We start from the raw sequence: 24,800 nt of genomic DNA, 5'->3' as shown, positions 1-24,800 counted from the left end.
CCTCATTATGTACTTGAATTCAGCATATTCACTGTCACTGACCTCCACAAAATGTGGGTGGTGGAGAATTGACTCATACTTCTTTGCCAGTGTGGCAATGTCTGCTGCTCCATACTCAGAGCTGATGTCTGAGCTCAATGTCAAATGCAAACCACTCCTTTAATTTATCCTCTGAAAAACGAGCACCCAAGTGATCGTAGAGGTTACGAATAAAACGAGTAATCTCACCGGTATTTCTGCCACCAGCTGATGAGGCCCTCATTGCCTCTCTGACACGGTCACTCCACTTAACACCCTTTACCTCTGTTGAGTATTGGGAACGCAACTTCACAATCTTTGCTCTTGCAAAGCAGAGCTCTTCCATCACAGTCAGGTTGCATTTTTGAAAAGAAAGACAGGTCTGCCAGCTCACGCAAAACATCTCAGAGAGCGGTGAGAGTAACCTTGACGTTTGAATGGTTACCTTTTTGTAACAGTAACTTGCCACTGGATCTCTTTTATCACTGGATTCTGTCTTGCAGTAGACAGCCATCGCACTTTGTACAGAGGCCTGAATGACTTTGACAGTGTATCCTCATCAAGAATCTTTGCTAGGTCTTCTGATTTTCTCCTCTTTACTGTGGATCTAGAGAAAGTGGAATGAACTGTTCCACATCACGCATCAAAGGTACATCTTTCCACGCATCATCAAAGTCCTCTCTATGGACCACACAGTGTTGTTCAGTTAGTTGTGGTATTTGCCGCTTTAATAAAGCTGCAAATCCGTTGTGCTTTCCTCGCATTACTGAGGCACCATCAGAGGTCAGGATCACCATTTTCTGCATGTCTAGTTCATGCTTGGTGGTCTATGATCAGGGTGTGCCAAGGTGCATTTTTAACTTTACACATCGTCTCATTCTGCACTGTTTGATTCATTGAATTCACTTTGATTAGCATTTTCTGTTAACCTAGAAGTCATTTGGATGATGAATGTTCTCATCTGCCAAGACATCTGCTCCAAACCCAAGTGCTGCCTTCCTCTACCCGTACCTGAGTTGTTTGTTGACCTTCTTTGTTAAATCTGTGAAATGCTGAAACTACAAATAAACTAGTGCACTTTTTTGTTCCTCGCATTCCTCTATCTTTGAGTCAAATGTTTAGTGCTGTTTGTACTTAGTTCTGGAGCTGTCAGTAAGAAACTAACATGGTGACTCATTACGTGTCAGCGAACTTTATAGACATTTACACTTAGGAGTGTACTCACTTTTGTTGCCAGCGATTTAGGCAATAATGGCTGTGTGTTGAGTTATTTAGAGGGGACCGCAAATTTACAATGAAGCTGTACACTGACTACTTTACATTGTATCAAAGTGTCATATCTTCAATTGTCCCATGAAAAGATGTAACAAAATATTTTAAAAAAATGTGAGGGGTGTTCTCACTTTTGTGAGATACTGTATATATAATGTTTATCTGGTTAAATTCAGTATAGTTCCTACAACAGTTTTCATTATAAAATATGTTCATCTACAACCCTTAATGTGTGTGTGTGTGTGTGTGTGGCACCAGAGGGAGTGTTCGCCCAGGGCACCAAAGGGGCTAGGACCACCTCTGCCCCCACAGATCGAACTACAGTCATGCTTCTGGTTTTCACTGTAACTCACTGCCACAAGGTGGAACCAAGTACCAACAAACTGTAAAGAAAAGAAAGACTCACCCCACTGGTGCAATGGCAAACTCTAGTGGAAATTACTTATTTGAGAAAACAATGATTAGAGCTGTTAGGCTTGATTTCATACAACACACTTAAAATGAGGAGATTGCACCACTTTGTGAATATTTTATTTGAATCATAATAAAAATGGGTATTTTTTTACTCTAGTAGAGCTTCAGAGAATAAATGCCAAACACACTGAAGCTAAACATGTTGGACCAGGACCCTTTAACTGGGCTTTTTCACATATTTGACACCCATTTGTTTGTCTCATAATGTAAAGTCACAACTGTAGTAGCTGGCAGCAGGGGCTTTACTCATTTTGGCAAATGAGATAAACAATAAAAATACTGTACAGGAAGGTGGAGTCTGAATCCACAAGTGTACAAAGCTGTATAAAAGATCAATTAAACTTTTATTTAACACATTATATCTGTTATTATTAATATTATATTAATATCATTCTTAAACATCATCGTTACATTCGGCGCCAGTGAAATGTTGATGCCCCTGAAGGTGACATTTATCCACCGTGTTCATACAACCATTTCCTCCCCTAACCTAACATTCACACACGCTTCAGTCGATGTATCAGGGCGAACTAGGGGTCATGCCCGAGGATGCTCTGACATGCAAAAGAAACCAGAGATCAAACCACAGACAAGTTCATTAGAAGGCGACCCGCTCTACCTCCTGAACCACGGCTAAATGCCGAGATTTCAAGATAGGTAAGAAGGTCGGGGTATTTATATAAAACATACCTTTAAAATAAAGAATATGGAGGATGCTGTTTTGAAAATCTATATTTTTTTGATGGTGGGAAATTACAAATCAACATGAAATTAAAAATGATCAAGTGAAAAAACAGGAAAAATGTAAAAGGATATATACATTGCTTGTAATGATTATGCATGCATGAATTTTTAAGAACTGAAACTGTACATGTAAGAGTAACATGTGTGGTGAGGGAGGAGCAGCTAGCAGGCCCAGTGGGAGTGTAGCATGGAAGTCCAGTCAGGCAGGTAGGACACCGGGCTTTTATTTGGCATTAACAGTAAGAAGTCGATAGCGGAAAGTTCTCCACGGCTCTAGACAATCCGGCCATACATGTCCCGGGGTCAGGTAGATGTCTGCACCCGCCCGTTACAAGGTCTTTCTGATATCAGGTGAGAAGAGAGCAGCATGCTCTTCTGCACTGGCTGCAGACAGTCCAGTGTAAGGGTCTCCCCTACTACCACAATAGGGTAAAGACACCCCCTAGCGGTGCAGTGCCATAATGACAGTTGTTACACAGTGCCAAAACTGTAATGTGGGTTTGTTTGTTTTTTAATATGAACAACTCAAATCTTTGGTTTTAAATTCCACTTTCTCATTTTTGAAAATGAAAAAGTAAAATAAGAAAAAGGAGGGAACAACAAAAAAAGTAGCATCTGTACACATAACTGCGATGCATTTTTTTGAACATTTGTGTGTTTCTTTTTCTTTTAGAGTTAACCTCATTTTACCTGAACTCCCTTTACTTCGCATTGGTATCTTTGTATGTGACAGAGAGACATATTTCTGATAACAAATGTCATACTCATGCATGCTCATTAAAAAAAATAAAAAAAAAGCTCAACAAAAACAGCACAGCAGTACGAGAAGACTGGAGAGACAGCTGTGATCTTATTAGTCCACCGGCTCAGGGAGGTCCTGGTAGCTGTGGACCTGTGGATCGTACTGACTAATCTCAAATTGTTCACGGTTGAGCTCAGCGTATTCTACCGAACCCTGCAGACACACAAGCAAAGACAATAAAGATTCTGATTATTAAATACACAACACAAAGCAGTATTTGATCGTGGCTGCAAATAAGATATGATACTTTCAAATCTGATTTTATGTTTCTGTGGATTTTATGCATCATAACAGATCCCAAAAGCAAAAACTGCAAATTGTCTACCAAATATTCTGACCTGAGCAAACCAAATCTGCTATCCAGAACACACAACAATGAGAAATTAGCCACTTTTAGACAGTGATGTCACATCCTCAGTTTATTCTTCAAATTCCCCAGTTTAACCGCCTTGAGCACCATTTAAGGACAAATAGCGCGGCCATCAGTGGTATGTTTAGAGCTCAGTGGGAGACAGTATGTTGGCTGAGATGGGATTGAAGGTAATTTGACTGGACCGCAGTGCCTGATCTGACTGCCTGATAGGGAAGGAAGCCCCGGCCCAAATGCTTTTGTTCTCGTCTGGAAACTTTGACAGCCGTTTCCCTCTCTCTGGATTATCGGCCTGCAGAGGGTCACCGAGAGCAGAAGGATACATTACATGAGTTACTATATAAAACTGTGGTGACTATTTTACCCACTGGCAGAAAAATACAAGCGTGCAATAAAATGAAGATAAACTTATACTGCTTCTCATCTTGTGTCACTTCCAGAATAAGATAAAAGCATGAATCATTCATTAATGCATAAAAATATACAGCACCAGTACTAATCATCACTCCACAGGTGCTTATGCATGATTCAACTGACGAGCTGTACCCGCCATTATGATGAACTCATACACTCAGTGTGCAATACTGAGGCTTTTAACACTTGAATGTAACAAGTGAAGTGAATACATTCAATGCATTTATAACTCATAATACCTCATCAAATTTTAGATGCGATCTTAAGAAGATTACGGATGCGTTAATCCGTGTGTGATACTGAGGAAGTGAAGAGGTTAAAACTCCAGCAGCACTTTTATAGAAGTATTTTAATTGTTTGACTGAAGTGCTTCAGGGCCGTCATAAAAATAGAAAAGAACAAGTCATATACGTCCTCTGCCATATCTAAGGATGGGCTGGGCATCTACAGCAGTCATGTGGCTTCAGGCCATGGAAAGGGGTCCAATAGAAAACCTGGGTGGCACCATTTTGTTCCGTAAATTGTAGAAGTGCAACTGAAGCGTGCTGTTGAAGTTTTGCACCACTTGAAGTTGATAGGTCTGCTTCCAAAGGCTCCCAAAGGCCACCCAGACTCAGTGGCAGATCCATGTATGACATAGCAAATCTATTTAAAATGATTTTGCCTCGTGATGATTCTGGTGAAGGCGACAAGCTAAAACACCTCAGCTCATACACATGACAAGTCTCCAGACTTCATCATCTCATCTGTGCACCTTGGAAGCAGGTGCCAGAAACTTCTATGTTTTTATATTCCTGAGCGTATAAAGTGCAGTAAACACAATGGATGTTTCTGGAAATGACGTGATGTACAAGACTGAAGGAACTCCTGTTATCAAATTAAACGTGGACTCTGCTTTTGAAAACACCAAAAAAACCACGAGATCACTGTTACATGTCTTGTATTTGTCTTGCTATGATAACTGGGACAGGCTCCAGCCTATCACAACCTTGATAAGGATAAGAGGAAGAGAATCAATGGATGGGTGGATGTCATGTATTTGTATACTTAATATAAGGGCGTATAAACAGGTCACAGGCAGTAATAAAAAGTGAAACATGTGCTCTCTTGCCAACAATCCCACCAAAGACGTCTGAAGACGAGTGTGACTGTGCAGATAATTACTCACATAGTCGGGGGGATCAGCAGCACCTGCAGGAAATAGTATCAGTGGTTAAATGTGCATTGGTTGGGTGTGTACACTGCTCAGTCACTGGCTGACCTCAGCGTCATTCATTAGTCATTTGGCAGTTATGTTGACCTGGGTGACCTTGCTGACTCATTCGTTCTTCCTCTGCAAAAGCCTTTGTTTCAGCCTATAAGTTCAGTCTCAGTCATCCAAATCGATATCTACCACATTCTCTCTTTTAAAGATTCTTCTCTCATCGTCTTTTATCAGTGCTGGACAGGAAACATTAGGACTCCGATGGACTTCTTGATAGAGACATGCAGCGTCTGGCTGCTGTTCTAATAACAGGAAGTCCCTGCCAGTAGTAACAGGATATGGTCATGGTTGTGTAGCTGGAAGGGGTAAGCTGTCTTTCTATGAGTAATGGAAGTTTTTAATCTTCAAATGATATTTGGTTAGATCTGAAGTGTCTCTGATAAAATCAGACTGCAGGTTTTAAAGCTGCATTATCTCATTATTTGTCACTCAGAAGCAGCACAACCAGATAAGAAGCTTATATGATTAAACAATCAATAGGCTGATAACCAAAGCCTAATTATATAGACTCAGAACAACACTGGTTTCATTGGGAGGTTTCCATACTACAGAGGACCAGAACTGCAGGTCTTTACAATACTGATATTTTTTGTTTTTTATTTGTATGTATGTTTAATGAATGTCTGGATTTATTTATCCCACAATTTCCACATATATTTATTCACATTTTTGTGTTTTTGTAACACTTTTTTGTATTTTTCCCCAAATTTTGTGGAAAACCCTAACAACGAAAGCAAGCAGAACAAAGAAAGAGCAGACTGTCAACTGATATCGGCTGAAGAGTAAAATTATTGTTTGTGTCAGAGTCTGAGAGCAACAATAAAACAGTGAACATATTATTCATAATACAGCACAGGCCTAATTTAAATGTTTTAAATTTTTTGATGGTTCCATTTTTTAAAGGCAACTAAAATATTGTAAATATCTCAAATTAATTAACTCTTACATTAATTATTATTTACGGTGGATATTCTGGCATATCATTTTTTAGTATGTGCTTATTATTCTTTATGTACCTATTATTTATTTGATGTTGGCAGTTTTAGCCCTCCATATCACAAACTATTAAGGAAGACATCAGACTGCTGAGCAGCACCATTGTGAAACTAACTTTCTGAATAGTTTCTCACAGATTAAGTTAAGCAGTGTGAGAGAGGTTCATCTGTGGATGGTGAGACGCTGAAAATAAAAAATAAATTAATTGCTGTTCAAATTTTAGCCTACTGCCTGATAACATTTAGAGAAAAACACATATTAGTGGGATAAAACGCCTTTTCATTTTATTAAGAATACATCGACTGTATTCAGATGGTTCTGCTGCTTTTCATCTGAGAATGAACAAATCCATCAAATTTGAATAAACATCTACTTAATTATAAATAATTATAGGGGCAAATTAAACATAATTTTTTTTTTAATGAAATAGGTTTTTCCAGTTTTCCACATTCACTTTCAAAAGCAGCTTATCTGAGCTGGTTAGGAAACCAAAACAATGAGCTGAAAGATGCTAAAACAGTTTCAAAAAGCTGAAGCAAATTGAAAAGTTTGGTAAAAAAATAAATAAATAAATAAATCCCTGTGTAGTTATATAAACAAATCTAAAGTTAAAAAGTAAAATCATAATTACAAAAATAAATAACGAGAGCTGCTTCAAAGATCAAACTCACCATTTGGAGAGTTTTGGAGCTCACTGTAAACTGTGTCTGTGCCTTTTCTCAGTGGAACTGTTAAAGTCAAAAGAAACACATTAGTCTGCCTGAGCATCAAAAGACAAACTTTAGCAGATACTGTCTCTGTGATCTATAAATAGGCAGGTTATGTCACACTCCAACTGCCATCTCAGGTCCGATGGGACCTTGAGCACAAGACCACGAGGAAGAAGAAGAAGCAGAAATCACTCTGACGTTTAGTTAAACCCTTCCTGTTTATAAGGTCTGCAATGATTGTGGAAATCCCAGCAGTTATCTCTGCATTTACAGCAACCTGGAGATGTATTAATTATGGGTAATTAGACCCCTCCTAGTACGCGTTGGTTGCTCTTATCAACTATAAAGGAAGTGCATAAAGTGGTGAAAATGACTTTGTTCAGGAGGTTTGGGGAAACTGCGAAGAAAGGAACAAGGACAGACCAACAAAAGGTTTAAAAAACATTTTGTGTAAAGCTGCATATTATTATATATTAAGCCATTTATTTATTATTTACTTATTTTCTCTATTTGTTATTGTATTTATTTCCCCCCTCTTTTCCCTCTTCACTTCACATCGCACACAATAGCTTCCTAATATTCCTGACGACCGGCCTTGTTTCTATAAGTATTGTATGCCTAAGTCTGTGTCCTAATGTGTCTTCTCCCACAGTTGTTTCCTTTTTTTTAAATAAATACTGGATTATTTCCCTTCTGTGTTCGTGCACTGCTGACCTCTGGCAGGATCTGTTGACCGGGCGTGCACCACCTCCGTGTACTCCACGTTAGGCTCGTTGGACACCTCGCTGATCTCATCATCGCTTTCTGCACCAATAAAAAAATCTTTAACACACTGAACTATTTCACTTTCATCTTGCAATGCTATAGCTATGAAGCCAGGCTGGAAAAAAGCTGTGGTATAAATCTGGAGGATGGCTACACAATTCCAGCTACTCCCAACTACACCAGGAAAACCTACTTTGTAAGGCTTAAATTCCTTTAAGAGGTACATTTTTAGTAGAAGGATCATCTGACCACGTGACCTTCTTCTTTTTTTTTTTTTCTAGAATAAATTCTGCACTTTAGAGCAGGGGTCTCGAACTCCAGGCCTCGAGGGCCGATGTCCTGTAGGGTTTAGATGTGTCCTTGATCCAAAACAGCTGATTCAAATGGCTAAATTACCTCCTCAACATGTCTTGAAGTTCTCCAGAGGCCTGGTAATGAACTAATTATTTGATCCAGGTGTGGTGACCCAGGGCACGATCTAAAACCTGCAGGACAGGCCTGGAGTTCGAGACCCCTGCTTTGGAGAAACCATGCAAAGTATAATGGTGTGGGTTTAAATTTGGATTTTTATTTTTTTAATTCGTGTTATTGTTTCAGGCCTCATAGCTTCAGAAGAATGTGGGATATCCACATAAAATGTTCAGGGCTGAAAAACACATGTAAGCTCTGTTCAGAGCTGCAACCAAATCATTTTCACACCATGTGTCACAATCCGTCTTTTTTATAAACTTCATAATGGACAGCTGTCATAAAGTGAGACAAAAGGGGTAAAGTTATTTTAACAAAGAATAAGCTGTTTCTGAGGGGGTCAGGTGGGAACTTTCTCTCTAAATTTAACTCATTTTAAATGAAATCATGTCAGAGCATTAAACAGTGATGACGTTCGTATCTCATCTCACCTGTTTCAGGTTTCCGTTTACTCCACACGCTGACTTCAGCTCTGTCCACCTTCACTGTAAAGCAGACAGGCAGATTGATTGACTGCTTAATTGATTACAGGTTATTAGTCATCCGCCAAAATTAAAGTAACAAAAAATGTGCACCAGTAAGAATAAAAAAACATACCTTAATAGGTAACTAGTAGTAAACGCCTACATTACACAACCACAGGTGTGGTTCATTACTTTTTGATCTCCTTGTTGCTGTTGGGTGTGCGGCTGGTAGCCTCACACACAGAGTTACCAGCCTCCCCATCTAAGTCTTGTCAAGAATGAGAATAAATGCATTTCCCCAAATCTCCCTTCATGTTTTCACATGGTCAGAAGAGATAATGAGATAAACTTTTGGCGGCACACTCCCTCAGCTCGGCCCACCGGGGAGATTGAAACCGTAACAAAAGCAGAAGATTTTAGATTCTCATCTGGAGCACACAGAAATCTTTTACTGCTTCGTAAACAATAGGTTGTTAATTCAGCAGCGGCTGAAAAGCAAAAACAACTTCCCAGTTGGTAAACCAAAGCTTGTGTGATTAATTTCCTCCACCTACTGCACTCATTCAAACTTGCCTGGGCTGAAACAAAATAAGCTCCAACCCTCCTCACCAACACTGGTTTTTATCAGCAACGATCCCCGTGAGCGTGCTCTGCTCCAACATAGGAAGTCTCTTGCAGACTCCATTGTTTCAGTTTTTCAAGGAAGTCTCTGTTGCACACATTCTTTCTCAGATATTAATGTTGATTTTTTTTTTGCCTTGGGTATAGGATAACCAAACACTATGCATGTATGATAATAATAAATATTATTCTTGGACATTTTTACACAAATGTATCCTCAGATGAGCAGGAAAAAAGAAGTATAACGAATAAAGGGCACCAACACACCTCTAAATTAAACCATTATATTTATTCTACAAGTCTCTCTTCCAGTCAGAAAAGGGATCAACCAAAAGTATATACACACGTTTCCTGTGAGTATAATAAAGCGTATTTACAAATCAGCCCGATTTTAAAAATGCATTTGAGACAAGTAGAGCAAAGTAGAGTTGTAGTCGTGCAACTGCAGACAGACACAGTGAGCAAAGAAACAAACAGCCAGACACGATAATGTTTGGTATAAAGTCAGAGGCCATTTAGGTGGCAGGAGGAGGGGAGAGGGAGCAGTGAGTGTAGTTTTTTAGCCTCCTTTGTAGTGAGAAAATATCTGTCTATAATGTCCTAAAAAATTAGCATTATTAACAGGATTACTTTTGCTCGTATTCATCCTGAAAAGTCTTTCTGTGAACTTCCTTTTCCTTCAGAGTAAGTAAACATTGCATCAATGTCCCTCCGCCCACTGCTGGGGCATCTCTACACTGTGGCTGGGATACTGTAGCTGCTCCTGTTGCTGATGTCAGCAGGTACCGACGCCACGCTATGTCGCGTCCCATTGGTCACTCTCCCCTCCTTGCCATCAAAGAAAGACACTGCGTCTGGAAGAAGATGATAACGGGCGCGCTGAGCAGTTTGCAACAAGTGTGACAATCAGTGCCCTGCGCTGTGACTTCACTATCACCCAGCATGCACCTAAGGCTGTTTACTTCCTGCAGCAAAATCCTATATTTCCTGCCTCTGCTTAGACACAAACATTTCCAACTAAAATACTAAAAACAGTGACAGCAAAGACAGACAACACACTCAAACATGTGAACATGAACAGAAGGGCAACACAGACTGTACCACAAACAAAAGGTAACCAGGTCTCCTTTGCAGGAGCCATGCATGCATAGTAGAACATGGATCATTGGGGGGTGTGGGTTACATGCTGCAGGCTACGATTGTGCGAGTGAGGGGAAGGATTATTGGATGGTAGCATAATGACTAATGAGGCCAGTTAGTGACACACAGGAGAAAAGTAAAACCAATCTACCTGTGGCTGCATTATAAACGTCTGTGTCGTGGGTTAGATTCACTGTTAAAGGGTCATCTGATTTAGGGCTCGAAGGCTTTCTGAGAAATGGTGAAAATAAAGTTAGCTCAGGCAGCAGTGAATTCAAAAAGAAATCAAACAAATTCCACTAATCACCATAGCAACATACATAAAAACAAAACTATAGAAGTGGTTCTGCATGTTGTGGTCATTTGTTCTCTAGCTTACAGCCTGCTTCTTGCCTGCACACGTTTTGTTTATAAAAATCAACCATGCCTGAATAAGCAGATTTAATAAGAGTAATTGAAAAAAATTGACTTTTTGGATAACTGGCTAAAATAAAAACCCAAAACACAGCGCAGGATATGTGCTGTGATTGTTTAAGCTCGTAGTTTCATTCATTTTCTACCAGGGTTTATAGTATTGGTGTTTTTTAATTAACAGTTAGTGTATTTGTGATTTCTTTTAAACATAGACCAGAATAATAAAGCACGTGCTGTATTAGATGTTTGTATGATGGCTTATTACAGCCGATGTAGGTAGGGTACTATTCAGAGATAAGGATATTCTTGGACATTAAAGGCGATCTATTACACTCTTCCTCATTATCCTCATCATCCTCATCAATATCATTATTGATGTTCATGTGAAACATAGCCAGATTTTCAAATAGTAAGGTCAGTCTCTGTCCAGGTAATTTTCAGATTCAATGCTGTGGGTGTGAGCACAGAAGCCACACCCACCTGCTGTTTAAATCTTCTGTTTTCAAGGGGCAGCCAATCAGAAGACGGTTGAATTTAAGAAGGAGGAGCTGAAGAAGCTTGCTTCAGACAAACAAAAGATCTCCTTTAAACTTTGTAACACATGATGTTTATGTTATTTTAACCACACTAACATGCACCACAACCAGTATAGTTCTTTAGAGACACCAAACACTACTACAGGACCCGAGCCATGAGCGAATAAAACTAACATCTGCAATATCTGTGACATTCAGAGGAAGCAAGTATTCATGATAACTCACACCGACAGTTCAGCAGCTGCTTCTCTTCTATCTACAATAAGAGAGGACAAGTGAGGGGAGCAGAGGGGAAAAAGGCGAAGGACGGTTGGTTGTCATACATAGACAACAGAGGCCTGAGTTGCTGGAGGATTGTAAGTCTCTCTACCTCTCTTAGATTTGATGTTCAGCATGCTCGCCACCAAGAGCAGAACTAACAGCAGCAGCAGCAGCAGACAGGCCACGACAATCAACCCTTTTTTCCACGGTGCCATGAATACTGTAGAGAGACACAGATGGGAGGTGAAGTCAGTAACACAAAAGAACATAAAAGGGAAAAAACAGCAGCTTATAAAGGAGAAGAAGGTGCTAAGATGGGGTTAAAGGTAGATGAATACAATGATCATTGTTTTTGTTTGTTTGTTTAGAAACCTTCCACGTTTAAACCGTTCCTCTTTCTAAGCATTACGGGAGATGGAAATGTGCGTTTGCAGGACAGTCAGTGTGTGCAGTCTGAAATATCCATCTGCAGATCTGGAGACATCTTTGTCAGCTTTTACTTTCATCAAGTCAAAATTCAGAATACATGCCCCAAAATGTATTTTATAATGTATTCCGTTACATTACTCAATGAGAGTAGTGTATTCTGAATACTTTGGATTACTTAATATATTATCAAGCTTTTTACATCTACATGAATGTACTATTGCTGTGTGATTTATTACTTTTACCAATACCAACTAGATCTTGAAATCTTAATATAGATGTGTAACAGTAGGTGGACATTAGGTAAGGCTGCACTTTTTGCAGCGATCCCGTGTAGAAAACTATTCCGCGCGTATATAAATCAGGTCCGCGGCTCCGAACCACAGTAAAGGGACCTCTGGCTAATGCTTCTTGTGCCATGTCGGGCTCGTAACCAAAAACTAGCTTTACTTTGTTGTCTGGGTCGACTTTGCTAGCGAGAGACAGAGAGAGGCGAAGAAAAGCTGCTCCAACAGAACTTGTTGTTTCGGAGGGAAAACACGAACACGGTGTACAGTTAAGTCTTGATAACTCACTTACAACTGGGCTGCACTGCCCATGAGGCTACATTCTTTAGGGCTATGCCTGTAACACTCTGCCTATTGCCTTCATATTAAATAATTGTTTGAGCAATAATTAAAAAAAATATTTCATTACGTCATTATACGGGCCGCAAGTAGAGGTGACATGGGCCCCGAGATTGGACTCAGGCACTCTGTTATTGCGTGTTTTGTTTCCACCGGCGTGGAATTACCAAAAATAGAGAGGAGACAGCCTAACATATGAAACAGGAAAAGACCGCCGTGTAATCCCTTTATTTCAACAAAGTAACTGTATTCTGAATACCACCTTTTAAATGGTAAATAAAGTTACTCATATTTTGTATTTTAAATATGTAACGCCGGTACATGTATTCCGTTACTCCCCAACACTGTCTGGGACAGAACATGTGCTAAACTAACTGGCTAAAGTCATAGTGAATCCATCCACCTTAGCTGCCTTTCTATCCTACTGGCTACTTGTGGTATTGCAATGCAAAATAAATTTCCTGCAGGACTGAAGACTTGGTTAGACTGAAGAAAAGGTCGTGGTTTGGGGCTGTTTCTGACATTGAAATAAAATACTGTACGACCAATAAGAGGCAGGGTGATGCCTGCTGAGCTCAGTCTCACCTTGTACATTTACGTTCTCACTTCTGACCTTGTTGGCGCCGTTGGAAGCCTCACAGTAGTACTCGTCACTGTCATTTTTGGAGACTGGTTTTATCTCCAAGTTTGAGTAGGTCTCTGTGGTGGTGTTGGTTTGCAACGGTACTACACTGCCGGTTCGGTACCACTTAAAGGTGATTGGCCCTGTGCCATTAACACTACATATGAAATTGAGTTCTTTTCCCTCTGAGATTTTTAGTGAAGAAGGGATGACGGCCAGAGTAATTTGGCTCAAAGGCACTGGGAGAACAAAACACGGAAGCAAAGAGGTGAGATTAGGCAGCATTGTAAAGTTTTACTTTGGCTTTAAAACAAGAACTTAAGCTTACAGTGTTTACAGTGGTTTTTGTGCAGATTAAACAGGAAGGACACCGTTTCTTGTTGTAAATGTAACTAAAAGTTTGAACAGGATGCAAGTTCAAACTGTGTGTGTACTGATTTGAAGAGATACACACTATCTCTTCAAATACACACACAATAGAGTTAGGGTTGGGTGGTCCTTTCATGTTATACCGCTTAATGCCAGAAGGTGTTGCAGTGAGTAAATGCAAGCTTCAATTAACCAGACAAATCATTAACAATAAGTTCTTATTTACAATGTCACCCCGGCGAAAGCAAAGCTTCTCGAGAAAATAGAGGTGGAATTAAAGATAAACGTTCAAAGTTAAAAATCGAATGAATCCAAAAACATCTTAATGTGCCCACTTTTAAAACACTGCCACCTGGTGGTCAAAGTGATATTTTACAGAGGACAAAATTCCCTTTAAAGACAGAGCTAGGCTAGCTCTTTCTGTTGGTTTCAAATGTTCTACATATATTCTCATCTCTCATCTTTTATTTTAAAAAAATGTAAAGAAACGAACAAAAAAAATCAGTTAGGCTTAAATATTTACCGATGACATTCACGCTGAGGTGTTGACTGGAGCCATTTTTGTTGGAATGGAGACTATTCTTCGCCTCACACCTGTACTGTCTTTCACCAGGCTCATTGATGACATCCATAAAGACAGCTTGTCGATTTCGCTCCCGGATGACTTTTGTGCCCACTTGGACGTTATCCTTAAACAGGGTGTAGTTTATCGGCAGGCTGCCATTCGACTGACACAAGATGGTGAAGCTCTTTTTCAGGATCACCTTGTCCTCGATTGAAATCTTTAGAGCAGAGACATGAACTACAGAGGAGAAACAGAGCACAGACTTTATGAACTGAAAAAGTAAAACAAAAGTTGCTGCTGAAGGCTTAAATAGTGGCTATTTGTGTCATAGAGTAGAAACATAAATTATTCACAATTTAATGAAAGTCTTCTTGCTGATTTAAAGGTGATTTTTAATTTTGTGAACCTGAATGGTTGTTTGTTTTTTTGTGTTAGCCCTTTGTTGGACTAGCAGCCTGTTTGATAACTGGGCCCAACTCCAGCTATCAAACTGGATACGACGATGTTGTAATAATACTAAGAAAGGAAGAATTTTTTTTTTATCAGCTTTTATTAAGAGCTATGACTGCAATAAAACAATATTTTTAAATGACTGTTTTCGGTTCATTTTCATGTCTCAGAACGGGTTTGCCGATTTACACACTGGTAGTTTTTATTGCTTAAAATCTAAATTGAATTTTAGTTACTGTCAGTGTGGTTAAATTTGTAAAAACAGCAAAATAAGGAGATTTTGATGCATCCGGTTATTCACAGTGAAATAAATACAAAATCGTGAGCCAGCCACCTCCACTAACTGCTATGGTTAGCTGAAGACAAACAGCTGGATTACAATCAATCACAGTAAACTCTGATTCATTTTTGATTTTTTTTTTTTTAAATGATACACAGCAAACGTTTCCTGACAATTTTTACATTTCAGATTTCTCAGATTTTTTCCCCCCTGAAGTATATTTTATATTTTATTTTCAAGTCAGGTTTCGTAGCCAAGATTCTTGGTTCTAGTTTCCAGTGTTACCATTATTATTATTCCATTATTATCCTTTGGCATTATTGCCTTGATGGAGTAATGTGAAAACAGAGAAAACAGTTCTCCTGGGTGATGGTGGCGAGTCACAGGTTTGCCAGCTTGGAGAACGCAGCTCATGTCCTGTTCGGGAGTTTTATGTTGAGAACTTACTGGTTAGGTTCAGGCATTAGGTTTAACAAAAGGCTTAGTTTAGTACCTCACAGGCTTTCCCTGTGCATTTAAATGGTCCTTAACATTGTCCTTATGTGATGATTTAGGAGTAACTGATCTGTCTAAACTACGAGTGTCAGGCAGCGATTTGACAAAAGTATCTGATGCCATGGGAATAAGCGTAGTCTATTAAATTGGCGATGCACTTTATTATTTTTATTTGTTCATTTATTTAAGCAACTAGTAGCTTTTGTTTTGTTTTGTTTTTTTTTACTGAAATTTGATTTCTCTTAATTCAGGTGATAACTGATAACTGTAATACAAGAGCTGGGCCAGCACCAATGTAGAAGGAGTCATAAAATGACTTGTATGTAAAATGGACTTGACTGCATTGACATAACAATTTTTTAGTCTGATGAACCATTAGACCACATTTACCAGGACTCACACATTGTCTCTGCACACATCACGCAAAGCTACTTGAAGACGAGGGACAACCTGCTATACTGCCTGTGCCACATGGACACATCAGTGCATTTAGAGATGAAGCTATTTATTGACACATTTATGCACTGAAGGACCAGAAGGGCATCAGTGTGCACTATACCCTGGACCCAAACAGAGATAAAGAAAACTCACCTTTAGGACGAATCATCAGGGTTTTGCTATCTTTCTTGATGCCTTTGGCTTCAGCTGAGCAGGTGTAGTTGAAATCATTCTGCAGGGCCTTCACATTAAATACTCCAGGTTTACCAGAGCTTGGTAAGTTTTTAGATGGATAAAGAGTGTACTCCAAATCCTCCCTGTTGATTCTTTGAGAGGCAAAATGTTGCAGGTTGCTGTTGCAGGTCAATGTCATAATTTCCCCTTGAAAGACTTCAGTGGGAGACATGGTGAGACTGGGCACTGAGAAGAGCTCTGTGGATAGGTTTACAAAACACACCAAGTCAGCGTCTAGATGGATACATTTTTGCAAACATTAATGCAGTAACACAAAAAATGCTTAAACTATTTTAAAAGACCATTAGTGTGCTAAAGTGCATATTATTATTACTGAAATAGCAAATGGCTACAAAGTTGCATTAATTGCACAGCCGAAGCACTAACATTAGGGCGTCATTAGGGGGTGGGGATAGCTCAGTAGGTAAGGTGGTGGCCCCATGATCGGATGGTGGGGGGTTTGAAACTCTACCCTGAGGTACCCCTGAGTAAGGTACTGCCCAGGGAGCAGTGTGTAGGGACGGTAATACAAGCACACTCAGTGAATGAATGAATTACTCATTCACTGAGTGAATGGGTTAAATGCAGATCAATAAAGTATACTTTATTATTCAAAATATTGAGTCCATGAACCAGTGGTCCTACAGCCATCTGAAAAATAAGCTTCAGATAACTGTTTACAGAGGTCATCTTTCCTGTGTCCACTTACCAAACACAGAAATCGTCTTCTCAGAGTATTTCTCCACATTTCTCACTACCACTCTGCAGTCAAATGTAAGCGCTTTAGAGGCCTTTGGTACTGCAACCATGTTGTGGTTTATTGTAGAGTTGCCAGTCCTGAGAAGCTTGGTGCCCTGGCTCAGGAATAGCTTGTAACCTTCAGAGCTGGAGTGAACATTTTTTGCACTACACGAGATGTTGAGGTGGTCTCCTTCATAGATTGTGGAGTTAGGGGAAATCTTCAGTTCTGGTGTAATAGAAAGCTCTGTGGAGACAAAATAAATGAAGCACTGAGGTGAGACCAGTGCTTTCAAAAAGCAGCACAGTTTCAAAATGCTACTGACCTTTGACTGAAACAGTGACGTTGTTGCTTTTTGTTGAAGGGAAGGTGTCCTCTGCTGTGCGGATCTTGTAGGAGCAGTGAATTTTGTGGATGTCAGCACCGCTTAACCTCAAAGTGGTCTTTGCTTGGCTGGAGAGTCCTTCCACCCTGCTTATCTGTTCATCATTATCGAAGAAGAAGAAGATGAAGGACCCTATTTCACCCGGAGCTATACAGGTGGCTCGTACCTCCTCCCCTTCATTAACAACGTTCGTATTAAGATGGAGAACTGGCTGCGAGAGTCCTGGAAACATAAACAGACAGATCTCCCACATGTACTTGGTATTGCATTCAAACACATCCACAGTGTCACACAAAGGTTAAAAAGATTTTTGATCATAATCTGATCTTGTTTTGTGCTTTTCTCTCTCTGCTCTCCTTTCTTCTCTTTTCCAGCCAATCGCAGCAGATGGCTGCCCGTCCCTGGCTGCCCGTCCCTGGCTGCGATTCTGCTGGAGATCTCTACCTGTTAAGAGAATTCTTCCACCTCAGTCTGGCCAATTTTGAGGATTTCTTCTCCAAGATTTTGGGTGCTTTCTCTTGGTGGGTGTACTGATTAGGTAACTTCTCCGGTGTCAAATTTGAGGTTAGTCTCTTTATGGAGATAGTTTTGCTGTATTGTGACCAATAATATAACAGAGATGTCAGAACTGGACAGAATTACCCCAGCAGTGATGTCACTAACAATGTCATAACTTGTGCTTTTGGACTGTTGTGCACCTGACAATTATTGTAAGCTGTTGTGCAGGACTGCTGGTACGGTCCACCAGATGGAAAGGCACGAGTGGGTCAGTTTTTAAAGCTTTAAGTACCGGCATAAATGGACATCACATTTCTTGTAAACAATGACCAATAGGTCCCCAATAACTGCGGCTTCAGGCTTCTGCTCTCCACACTAAAAGCGCATATATATAATTTAAGATGATGTCAGGGCTGTTGGCGCATAGTTTTGAGCTTGATGTGAACTTCCCACAGCTGACCAGTGTGTAGGGAGAATATTGCAAGCATGTCAGTCACGTGTCATAAAACAGAAAGAAAATGCAAAATGTGTAAAAACTAATTTTTCTTTCATAAATTCGTAAGTACATCCTTATGAATTCAAAAACTCTATCATAATCTGATAATACTGCAGCTTTGCATGAAAACAAACCCACCTTGTACGTTGAGTCTTTGCGCTTTGCTCAACTTGGTGTCGCCTTGGATGTCTAGCTTGCACTGATACAAGCCTGTGCTGAAGACTCTGGCATTGTGCAGCTGGTACACGAAGTCCTCAGAGGAGCCAATGGTCTTGGTGTACACTATCTTGTCATTCTTCAATATGGTGTACTCACGAATCAGCCCCTTGCCAGTACTCGTGCTCACTGTGGCATGGCATCTCAGAGTCACATTGGTCCCCGCAGTCACATCGTTCCTGGGCTCAATGATTAGCTCGACACTTTGAATTTTGAATTCTATGAAATGAGATTTAACAAAATCAGTTAGAACTCATTTATCCGACCATATATCCTCAGCCTAAAACTTTTAACCTCGAACCATTTTTATATTAATTTTACTCCTTTGAGAGTTCAGCCATGTTGAAGTGTACAGTGCAGTCCACTATCTCTTATTTTCTGTCACATATATATTGTGATGTAAGCTCATATTAAACACCAGAGTTCCAGATAATGAGCTTAGAGTATGAGCCAAAACTCAGGCTTCAGACAGTTTGTTCTACTATAAATAACTCTGAATTGAATTGACTTTAATTGAATTTGAAAGTAAATTCTACATATTACTTTATGAAGAACGTTATGTTACAGTTCACTACTATTTAGTTTTGCAATATTTATGTTTTTCCTCAATGTATCTATCCCGAGCACATCATAGTATAGATATGCTTGGTGGATTTCTTGCTTTGCGTTACACAGTTATATGCTGTTATGTTTGTTTTGACTCAGGAGTGAGAGATTGTTGGTGTTTAGAACTCCCCGTGAAAACAAAACGTTTGATTATTTATTTGTTTTTTAGAAAAGGAGCAATTTTTTCTAAAAGGAGCTGAAATTTACAGGAGCTGTTAAAGAGAAATATTAAGCTTTAACCAAAGATACTCAGCTTGCTTTGCCATTTTTGCAAAAATGAGAGAAGTACAGCTAATAAACAGCAATTATGATCATATAGAAGAAACAGTAAAAGGTCCAGAATTTATCGTTCTTTGAAAATATTTTGAAAATCCTGAATTAGCATTGATATGAACAATATCAACTCAGGATTCCTCCTTATATAACAGATAAATTAACGTTGACTTTGGGGGAATAATGACAGGTCTGTGTTAGTAACATGTCGTATTTTAATCACAACACAACTGACTAATGATGAAGAAAATGGTTGGCTGTCTCTTATGAGGAAAAACAATCCTCTCCCCAGGGCTTCTGTGCAGTAGGTGCTTGATTTCTCACAAATGGGTTCATATTAAACTGAAACAATTCAGGTGGAGGGTGAAGCTCCAGAAACATTTGTAGCACATGTATTTCAGCTAATGGCCTTCATCAGGGTTACGATTATACTTAGGTGTCCCTGAAGGCACCATGGCAACACTTGGCTGAAAAGCCAGAACATTTAGTCCACTTACTCCAGGGAAGAAAAAGGAAATGAGTCTATTTGTCTTCTTGGTTGATTTAATCTATCATGATTCACAAGTTCACCGTTCATCACTGCGTCCTTTACTTTCATGCCACAGCCTAAGAACCGAGCAGTGACAGGTTGGGGGCTCGTCCGGGATGAGCTGCATAAATTCAAACTCTGCTTCTGGTTTCATTTGCTTTAAATTTTACAAACAAGAATGACAAACCTTTAAGCCTCTTTGTGCAGCTTCTGAGTCACAGTTTAATCACTTCCTATTTAAAATGGCACTCCTTGGAGGTCATTTTGCTGATATATTTTCAACAACTACAACAAAAACATCTCTAACAGCTCTCACAGTATTGAGTTTGGTGCTCAGGAAGCTGATGTTTTTCTGTGGAATGCCATCACACTGGTAGCTATGTCCTGGCTGGATGTGAGACTCATACAAGGGACAATGCAAAATACAAACAATTCATATTGTATGAGTGTAAAATTCTTGGGTGAAAAAACAAAGGTAGGTGACTCCTCCTCCCCATTTTTTACTCACAAAACTGATAAGAATCGCTTTGTAAACACTACAGGATCATACGTGTGCATTTTTGTATTTGCTCCTTTATTTCTGTCCTTGTGAAACACTCATTTTCTTTGTTTTGTTTAGTTTTGTGTGTGTAATCAGTTTTCTTTTAGTGATGCTTTTTAATTCTCAGCCCCTTTTTTCTGGTTTAATTACATCTGCCATCGTTTACACAGCAGCATGGGAAAGCTTTGATAATCACCGGAGTTAGTCCCAAAGCCATGACTCAGTTATGTTTCACAGGTAAAAACAAATGAGTCATTCTCAGGACACAGGTGTTCATGTTCGCAAATCTTTAGGGACAACACTTTGCATCCTAGTCTCATCTGCAACCGGAGAGGAAAAGACTTTTAAATTAACAACTGTGGTTTTTTCTGCAGGTAATGAGAAACAAAAAGCATCTGCACAGGTATGTTGAAGTGTCCCCACTAGATCACCATATGGTCAAGTATTAGAGACAACAGGCTGCTGCTGTGGCTCAGAGTGTGTTGTTTAGAGGAAGTAAACAAACCCTGAGAAGGCAGAAAAAGCACAAACAGCTACTCGGGGGACCTTTCACCATTTCAGGGTGTGATGAATCTGGAGCATGCCCAGCATCATTCAACAGGACTGGCAGAGCTGGTGATGAGAAAAAAGCATGCATGCAGGGCAGAGATTTGCTGCTGGTGCTCCATACAGATAGTGAGTCACAATACTGACATGTTGAGCTGGATATAACATCCTGCAGTACTAATTTTTCTTATATTTTACTACATAGAAAATAAAGAAATACTGTATGTTTTAATCCACAAAATATCTAAAAATTGTAATTCAGTTTTATTTAAATAGTCTGGTTCAAAACAACAGTTTTCGCATCTATGATGTCGTACCTGTTCAAACAGTGGGAAGGAAGAACCTAAAATGAAAATATAACACATCTGAGATAAAATGTGACATAATTGGATCCAAACTATAATGTGATATTTAAAACACCGGTATCATTTCCTAAATGTTGCCAATGGAAACAAAGGCAACAACATTTTAAGCAAAGTTTTAAAGATAAAGGACTTTTAATGAAAGGTTATTTGACCTTAAAGAGGAGGAATCAGGTCCAGCTGAGGATAAGAGGCGATATTTAGAATATAAATATAATTTAAATATAATATTATATTTAGAATATATCGTATATGTTGTCAATACAAATAATGGAGACATACTTTTAAATCTCTCTGTATAGCATTGTTATCACTTTGACCTAAAGACCAGTCTATTGCCTTTAAAGGAGAGGTCAGAGGTCAAATGTGACATGATATTTTAAATCTGTATATGGTACTTTCTACATGTTGACAATACATACCACACTTTTAAGAATCACAGTTTCTAAGTTATACGGCTTTTGGGCGCAGGACAACATGAGTAAAAGGATAAAAGAATAACTGAGTAATCAAAGTATTTAAATATGAGTACTGAAAAATATTAGAAGAGGAGAGCAAAAAAAAATGAACCCTTTAGCTGATTTATTTTGTATAAAACATAAAAACATAATGTGCCGTATGGCAAGCAGTACATTTGAAAATGGACTGAATGGCTTTGTGAATATTGAGGCGAAATTATCATTGCAGAAACAATAAAAGACATAAAATGCAAAATGATGTAAAAACAGTTTTTCTCCCTTTGTGTGTAGGAAAACAGATACACACAGCCAGAAGCTCCTAAATGAGCTTTTTTCACTGGAAAGTGCAAAATACTATGAAAAGACTGAGATGTATTTAAAAAAACTGCACATTATAAAATGTATTTATTATTGTGTTTATTGTGTATTATGTATTTATTAGTACTGTATGTATTTATTTCCTACAATGTGTCTCGCCTGTACACCCAGCTGTGTGTGAAATTTGCTAAAAATGTACTTTAAATTAAAAAAAACCCTTTTATGTCTTTATCTATCTATTCATTTAAGAGTGTAGTGTGTCTTGGCTATTGTCTTGTTAAATTATTTACCTCTCCTGATCTTTAACCTCCTAGGAGCTGGCGTCCACATATGTGGACATCACATTTTGGGTTCTCCAGACCAAGTTACTAAATTTTGCTCTACGCGGGCCTGATATCCACTCACGAGGACATTATGCTGCCTCTGTTTCATCAAAATTTAAAACGAATATCCTCATACGTGACTCATTTTTCTTAGGAACAAAAATCAGGTAAAAAACAAAAACAAAAATCTGGTAAATCTTTGTTTTTACATTCATCGGGTCCCAATATGCCCAAATATCAAAGAGAAATTAAAAATGCATGCAGTGGAAGAGTTCGGGTCTTAGGAGGTTAAAACACTTTCATCAGACACAATCTGGAAAGAAGCTAATAAAACTGGTTATTTGTGTGTTTCTACTCATACTGAGGACTTTAACACTATAAGACACTTGATTCTACACACTCTAGGTGGTTCTTATCGACCACACGAACACTCACATCAATGGATTCATCAGGCGCGATTTGAGGTTCAGCTTTTTTGCCCAGAACATTTCCACAAACACACCTAAGAAATGACCCAAAATGCCCAACAACTGCAAAAGCTACACCTGATTCAGAAAAATACATCAAACACATCCACAAAGCCACTTAAACCTGGGTTTTACTTCCAGTTTGGACCTGCTGATAACACACGCCTTGCGTCAGACGTGAATCTGCACAGCTGCACAGCTGATCCAAAGTGACTCATGCCTTCCATCACAAACCAACTTCAGAGTACAGGGAGGTGTGTGACAACGCTCGCCAACATGTTCCCAACGCTTTGTGTCGCAACTTTTCCACCATGGCGGAGACCAGAAATCTCTGATAACAACTCAGACTGTTTCCACAGTCTTAGTGGAAGATAGATGATTGACGCCAACCCAGTAAATGGAAAGTCAACAATAAGCTCAATGAAAACAGGCTCTTTCTGAGAGCAAGTTCAGCTCTTGTGTTTCCTGCAGATCAAGTCTAAGCATGGATTTACATCTCTCATTTAGCTTAAATGGTACTCACCTTGCTGTGTGTTCACCACGGTTGCTGAGTATAGGTCTTGGAAGAAATAAAGAATTTAAACCACAAAGTTAGAGACAATCATCAACTGTATCCTCAAATAAAAAAAGTTTCTAGATAAAATTAAAAGTGAGTAATCTCACAGATGGACAGGAGGGTGAGGATGAGCCGTTGTGGGAGGCCCATGCTGTCTTAGGAACGCTGCTGGCTGTCCTGGAGGTTAACAAGCTTGTGACAAAGCTGGCTGCTGGTGTGGTCGTGTGGCTGGTCAGGATCTGGGAGGCGGGAGCGCTGACATTAACGTGGTGCTTTAGCTCAGCCGCTCATTGGTAAAGCAGTGACGACGGTTATCACACCAAGCAGTCATCGGCTTGGCTTAATTTGACAGGAAGTGAGTGTTGTTTCCTCAGGATGTTCAAACCGCCCCGGCCTTTGCTGTTGTGGAATGTTCTCCTCTGGCCTCCTCTGTGTCTCTGTGTGTGAAATAGTAGCCACAATAATGCTGAATAGCATGGGGTGCAGAAGTGAGGCCTTTGACCTCTGACCTGGCCATGCAGGTAGGGAGAAGAAGACGAGCACAACATTCTTTGCATAGAGAAGCCGTTTCCTGATGGGAAGATGCTTGGCTCAGCTGCTGAAAACAGTTTTCCCTGACATAAATCTGAGCACGGCTTACAGGACACATGGAGATGGAAATATTCCCACTACTTTGTTTGGTCTGTGACGTGGTAAAATAATTCCAGAGCAAAATCAACTGCTAAGTATTCAATTCTAAATGAACAGATTACAATTGAAGTAAAAGACCTAAAAATATACCTGTGTTTAATTTTAGTTTACTATTAGCTTATTTAAAATTACATAAAACTGTAAAGTGCTTTCCAAAGTTGGAAATCATATGGAAAATTAGCTATAAAGGTGAATTAAGTTAAATAAAACGCAATAAAAGCAATAGTAAGGTAAAACTGAACCATGGGAGCGTTTAATATTTAGAGGAAAAAAACTGGCAAATTAATATTGAAGAAATTATCCAAAATTAAAATACGTTTACAAGAATTAAAAACTTCCGAAAAACATTGTTTCTTCTTCTGTTAAGGAACCACATCAGCCTCGTCACAGGACAGACCCCACCCGTAAACAAAGACTAAATGATTCCAGAGGCATTCGAGTGACGTCTGGAAGGACTTGACACAAAAACTTCTGAACGGGTCCAGCTCACTCACGTGTCTCTTCTGAGCCAACATCAGGAGGATTTCCTCAGTGAACCTTGATTTGATGAGGTCACCCA

General features: G+C 39.3%; 1 protein-coding gene across 6 annotated transcripts; it reads right to left on the bottom strand.

Moving 5' to 3' along the window:
- Positions 1-1,805: 1,805 nt before the first annotated feature.
- On the bottom strand, positions 1,806-23,837 carry si:dkey-237i9.8 (platelet endothelial cell adhesion molecule). Of its 6 annotated transcripts, XM_040033411.1 has the most exons (16): positions 23,659-23,837; positions 23,519-23,554; positions 18,495-18,791; positions 17,303-17,584; positions 16,948-17,223; positions 16,158-16,436; positions 14,300-14,578; positions 13,371-13,646; positions 11,843-11,953; positions 11,698-11,728; positions 10,674-10,753; positions 8,729-8,782; positions 7,779-7,868; positions 7,026-7,082; positions 5,263-5,285; positions 1,806-3,463 (listed from the first exon to the last, which is right to left on the bottom strand). In XM_040033411.1, the coding sequence occupies exons 1-16, from the start codon at positions 23,699-23,701 to the stop codon at positions 3,362-3,364; spliced, it is 2,316 nt and encodes a 771-aa protein (XP_039889345.1). In that variant the 5' UTR covers positions 23,702-23,837; the 3' UTR covers positions 1,806-3,361. The 6 variants fall into 6 exon arrangements, 5 of the variants coding, with proteins under 5 accessions (XP_039889345.1, XP_039889346.1, XP_039889347.1 ...); XM_040033412.1 differs by lacking the exons at positions 10,674-10,753; positions 11,698-11,728; XR_005696037.1 differs by lacking the exons at positions 1,806-3,463; positions 5,263-5,285; positions 7,026-7,082 and having other exon boundaries at positions 7,806-7,868; positions 10,674-10,749; positions 23,659-23,835.
- Positions 23,838-24,800: the final 963 nt, after the last annotated feature.

Source organism: Simochromis diagramma, unplaced genomic scaffold, assembly GCF_900408965.1.
Source record: "Simochromis diagramma unplaced genomic scaffold, fSimDia1.1 OVJJ01000571.1, whole genome shotgun sequence".
Classification (NCBI taxonomy): Eukaryota; Metazoa; Chordata; class Actinopteri; order Cichliformes; family Cichlidae; genus Simochromis; species Simochromis diagramma.
The sequence above is the reverse complement of the archived record's forward strand: the minus strand, read 5'-3'. Positions and strand labels throughout refer to the sequence as shown.